Genomic DNA, 6042 nt, shown 5'->3' on the forward strand with positions numbered 1-6042 from the left:
ACACAAAAAGAATGAGGTCTCAGCAAATGTTGGTATTTTATGTACTATGGTGGCAAGCGTTATTAAGGTTCAAAGGCCACTTAAGGATAAGGGATAATGAGTTTGTCTGGAAACGAGTGAAACAACATAAGGGTTAGTAATAATGGAATGGTTGAATCTAGGCAGAATCTGAATATTTAAGAGGACTGCTAAAAAAAGAACTTGTTAATATTAGACTTGAAAATGACCATGTTGTAGTCGTCTGGAAAGCAGCAGTGATGAGCTCTGTTTCACACACGGATAGTTCTTGGAAAGAAACCTTGGTCATGGAAATTCCGTTTAGTTTTAGCTACACAGAAGAAGCTTGTAAGATATTCCTGTAGTTTCATGACGACATGATTCTCTCTAAGATTGGAACGACTTCAATAATCATTAATCTTTTAGATATGATCAAAGTATTGCATCTGTTCTAACACGCTGCTTAATATTCTCTGGACTCAGTCAGTGAAAAAAATCCTTTTAAACCGGGACAATATTTATTTTTGATCGAATCAAGAGTGCCCTTTTTTTCAGAACTGCCCTTTTCTCGTATTAAAAACCGACATAATGTCTAATTTTCTCCCCGTGGTGGAGGGAAACAAGTAAATATGGACTCAAATACAACCTTTTCCCACTTCGCTTGGAATAAAGTGTAGTATCTGCTCTGATTCTACACTTTAAAAGATAATTCAAATATAGTGATTTCTTTATGAGGGAGTTGGACTTCTGCACATTGAAAAATTACATTATGTCTAACTCTGCCCTCGTGGGTAGGCAAGTAAATACGGACTGGTTGTGGTCAAACGCAATGATCATGTGTCTGAAACGCAGAGGGCGGAGAAAATTCTTGTGAATTTCCCTCCCATTTGTGAGTTGTTAATAAAGTGTATAAACGTATATTTAATTTGATTGCCCTCACGTTTTTTTCTTCTCTACAATCTCTCTTTGATAGACGTGATATTGCTAGTCTCGGTCTTTTTTTACATAGGCATCACCACTTATCAAGGCCAAGAGGCCACTCGAGGATAAGGGTTAAGAGTGTACAGTAGTAAATTGAACAATATTGTAATTGTTAGTCATAGAAATTCGGCAAATTTGTCAACTTAAGTGGAACGGCTCATCAAGAACTTGTTTACGTTGGACTTGAAGACGATCAGATTGTAATCAGCTGGAAAGCAGGAGAACGGAAAACAGTTTCACAGACGTGCTATTCTAAGAAAGAAGCTTTTTTCATGGAATCTACGTTTAGGTTTAGGCATAGATAAAGAGTGGGGGAATTATTGATAGTGTTTTCACCGAGACGGGTGTTTCTTGTGAAAGTTTGGCGAGGGGGGGACCATAGATTAAAGCTCAGTCGAGCACTTGTCATGAAAATAACGATAAATCAGAGACAAACTCGCAATATCTCTTCTGTGAGATAGAGGTTGCAGAGAAAAGAAAAGGACATCTCCTACGAGGCTACAAAGTCTATTTTGAACTCTATCAGGCAGGACAAGTCCTTTCTAGCAGCTCCTGCCCAAATGAGGCAACAGTACTCTATCCTTGACGTACCTGGCTCTTATATAGATAGAGAATTGCATCAGCAGGTAGATATCTACTAGATCGATAGAAGGATCCCATCATTTTTCCAGCAGCCTTGGCAACAGCTTTGATCTACGTATTCCAGGAGTAAAGGTCAAGCCCAGAAGTTTGTCAAAAGATGAGGCTTCTTCAAGACGAGAGCCATTCATTTCGATTGATGCCAGATGGGGATCAAAACGTTCTATAAATACTATTCTGCAGAATTGCCTGATCTATTCCTTACTTCCTTTGTTCCAGCTCGTTTGACTTGCTGATCTAGTGGTCTCCATCAATTCGCTGTTTTGATATCTCATTTTAATACAGCTGCCTATTACAGTAACTTTTTTTTTCAACTGTAGGCTTGTGCAACTCTATATCTGCTGACTGTTCCCTGCCTACCTATAGTTGTGGTGTTTTCAAGATGTAATCCAATGAGTATCTCCTGTCTTTGCGATAACCATCAGTCGTTCTCGTTAGCTCCTTACATTTAATGTCTTTATGCCTTGTCTGGAATGATTTCTGTAAAAAGGAGTTCAATCACATTATTCAGAGAATGCTGGATAAATGGTACGAATTGAACTCCGTTTTTTTTTCCAAGAACAGCAGGCTTGTGGAATTTTCTGCCTGCGAACGGTTTTGCTTCTACCTATAAATATCTCCTATCTTTCTGATAATTACCTTTCATTCTTGTTAGCTTCTTACGTCAAGTATCTTCATGCCTTGTCTGGAGCGATTTCCATAAAAAAATTATCACAAGAATTATGAATAACCAGTACGGCTCGAACTCCGCTCTCCCAGTCCGTTATCCGTTACACCAGACATGATGCAGTAATTCTCACTTATTCCAATGTTTAAGTTTGACAAAGAAACCGGTGTTTCTTTTAAAAGGTTTTGTTTTCTTTATTTTTTTTAAACAAAAGTTGATTTGGATGAAAACAAACAAAAAAAAAAAACTTTCGAAATCGGCATCGGATCTTCTCATGCTAACATTCCGATATTTGTTTCGACAAACAATGCACTTTTGTCGGCCATCAATTCGCAAAGCTACAAAGTCACATCTTTCTTTTTTGTTTTCGTTTCATTCATTTGTAGGCATCGTTTCAAAATCTACATCGTCAATACAGTCCGTTCATTCTTCATTGTGAGCCATTTCTTCTTCGCCCACGAAACATTCATCATTATTTGTTCACTAAGAATTCTCACGCGAGTCATCACAACTCGTCTAACATTCACAGGTAAGACGAACCGGAATAAATACAGAGAAGATACTGCTAAGCTTGCTGCAAAGAAGATAGCCCCCCCTTCTGTACGAGATTAAAAAACTCTCACATCTACCGGTGTGTTATAAACCTCTACAAAGCCACAGCTCGCTCATACATAAAATATCTGAGATGATACGCCAACCACAAGTCTCTGTTGCACTTGATGTAGATGCTGAGACCATTCGTCTTCTGCATAGCATTCGTCATCAATTCGTTATAATCATCCTCTCTTGAGTATAATGGTGCTATCCTCTTTATAACCAGCCTACAGAAACTTTCTTATCTTCCTGAGATAGTTATTCGAGAAAATATTTGGCATGTTAGTGGTTGGCCGATTCTTCCGATTTTCAACTAGGGAAGGTTATTGGCATTTTAAGAGCTATTTCCGTGGTATACTTGTTTGGTGTTTCCGTCTCATTTGTGAGACAATCTTGTCCAAGCATTTTGGACAGTTTTATGATAGAGGTTGTTTTACTGGCTCTTGTTTATTGATTTTGATGCACCATCATTATGTAACAGTGCATGGACGCGCGTATGCAAATGCATGTGAAATGACATCACCGGTAAAGAAAAAGACTATAAAAAGGATAAAAAACACGTTAAAGAATACGATCTCGTTAGAAACGTTGATGACGTTTGAGATCAGGTTAGAGACGTAGATGACGTTCGAGAGAACTTTATAGACGTGGATGACGTTCGAGAGCACGTTAGAGACGTGGATGACGTTCGTGAGCACGTTAAAGACGTAGGTGACGTCAGAGCCGTAACGCGAAGTAATGCGTGGCGGGAGAATGAGGAAATAAATGTCATTGTTAAAACGGGAGAAAGCGAGTTGAAGTTTTCCTATTTTTTATCTACTTTGCAGCCAAGTCTACAGCGTGCTGACTAACGTTACAATAAAGCTTGGGTTTGGTGAGCTCATCACATATTTGCCAATGCTCACAATAGTGGCTCGAAGATGATGTTAATTTATGGGAGACTCAGGCTAACTGCTCATCTGAACAGATACAGTTTTGGTGACATTGGTTTCTGTACATTATTGTGTATTTTCTCATTTTTCTTGTTTTTGTGCCCAGCCTGTTAATGTTTTGTTATTACAGGCATGGTAAGCTGATCAATGACAGGAAGGATACGTCGTGTACTAAAATTCTGAAGAGGCATTTTGTCACTATATTCTAGCGAAAGCGAAAGGTCATTATTAGCGAGAATAGTAAACGGCTGTTGAAAGAAAGTAAAGTGATTGCCAGTAAGCTAACCTCTTCTCAAAGGGAGAAAGTAAAGCCTGAAAGTGTGGACCTCTTAGAACTGCACTGAAATATGTTCCAACCCGATAGAAGAAACGACACAAATTAAAAAATGGCACAGACTATTTCGGACTGTTGGTAGAGGACCTATCTTCAACTTCGAGAGGGGTGAGGAGATGGAAAGATCAAGAAGAAAAAAACCCACAAGAGACCTCCACAGGAACGATACGAGGGAATAATGGAATCTTGAAGAGTCTTTAAATTCCAGAGAAAACCAACGAGCGTCAAAATAATCAAAAGGAAAACGGCTGTATCAATAACGCAAAGTGATTTAAAGCTGACTGAAACCAGCGGGGAACATTGGAAATTTGAAGAACGTTGGCATTCCTCGAAACATCAGTTGTTTTTACAATTTTTTTTTTTAGTTATATTTCACTCCAAACAAGGTATATTGCTAAGGAGACGTAACGGGTCACTTAGATTAGATGTCAGATTTATAGAGATCATCTTTAGTGGGGAGTTGTGCAGCAAGGTTTTTGTTCACTTTACATTAAAATTTCTGCATATAGGTACAGTCGAGGAAACATGAAACAGAAAGGGAATTCTGAAGACAAGCTATTAGAACACAACGCTTTTCGGCAACTTGGGACTTCTACGGTGCAGGGCTAGAATCTTTTGTTGCTAGTCAGATTAATCGGAGTATTATGTGCAGTAACTTCGTCGGAGCACATTCTGTACGACACATGGATAAAACACTGCAGAGAGAAGCGGGGGGCACATGGGCTGGAGCTTGGAAGACAGCGCGGAATTTGTTAGGTTAAAGACTCTCTTTTTCACCCTGTCTAATAACTAGGACAACAGCATATTCTTTTCATTGTTTTTACTCTCGAGTATATATCTGACTCAGGACCACACAACTCTACATAAAAACATATAAGCTATCAATGGATATATACCTGAGAATCAAAATAAGGAAAAGAATATGCTGTTGTCATAGCCCTATTAATAACTAAGGCTATGACAAGACAATATTTTTATAATTGTTTTCAGTCTCGAGTATATATCCGACACAGTTGGACACAGAGAATCATATCACTCTATCTAAAAACATATAAAATGTTAACTGATATATACTCGAAAGTCAAAATAACGAAAAGAAAATTCTCTTGTCACTAATAATATACAAAATATTTTCTGGAAAAAAAAAACTATCCCATGACGCACTAAATCTTTTTAATATTTATCTATGTGAGCATTTAGATAAAGAATGGCACTTTTTTAGCGTTTGGCGTGGCCATGTAATTGACATAATGCGTTTGTATACATCATAAACACATTTGCAAATTAGATGGCGAAATAATAATTCACTTTACTTCTGTGCACCTCACCTTCATGTTATATATATATATATATATATATATATATATATATATATATATATATATATATATATATATATATATATATATATATATTTCGTTCTATCTAGAATAGTATCCGGAGTTACCTCGGCTCTAAAGCTAACAGAGTATGAGCCATTTTTAAAATGGCCTTTTCCCTGTTGACTGAGACACGGTTGATATCCTGTGCAGTTCTAGGGGTCCACCTTCCCAGGTTGTTTTATCCTGTTTTTCGAGTAGAATAAGTTTATTGTTTACTCTGATGCGGCACTACCGAGAAATGCCGACGGGGCTACTCTGGCAATTTTTATTAGGCAAAAGTGCTCCTCCTTCAGGGGCGCTTGCTTGACTCCCTCCAACCTTCTGAAATTGCGTCACATATTCCTGTGGTAGAAAGGAAGTATAAATAACACCTAAGTATGATTTAACCCGTATTTGTCATCAGAATATTTTGGTCTCTTTTATTAAATTAGTCACCTTTTTAAGTCTTAAAAAAAATGCCGGCCATTTAAAATTCCTCCTCCTGCCCGCCACTAACTCGTAGAAACGCCGCCTATT

General features: G+C 37.9%; 1 protein-coding gene across 1 annotated transcript in view; it reads left to right on the plus strand.

The window, feature by feature from the left end:
* Positions 1–6042, plus strand: part of LOC145293349 (uncharacterized) — a 147123-nt gene that overhangs the window by 127938 nt on the left and 13143 nt on the right. Inside the window, exon 2 of the mRNA XM_080139990.1 lies at positions 2671–2813. Coding sequence (XP_079996116.1) covers positions 2671–2813 — 143 coding nt within the window. The remainder of the gene's footprint in view (positions 1–2670; positions 2814–6042) is intronic.

The sequence above is a fragment of the Euprymna scolopes genome, chromosome 14 (genome assembly GCF_053919585.1).
Source record: "Euprymna scolopes isolate OS-2025 chromosome 14, ASM5391958v1, whole genome shotgun sequence".
Classification (NCBI taxonomy): Eukaryota; Metazoa; Mollusca; class Cephalopoda; order Sepiida; family Sepiolidae; genus Euprymna; species Euprymna scolopes.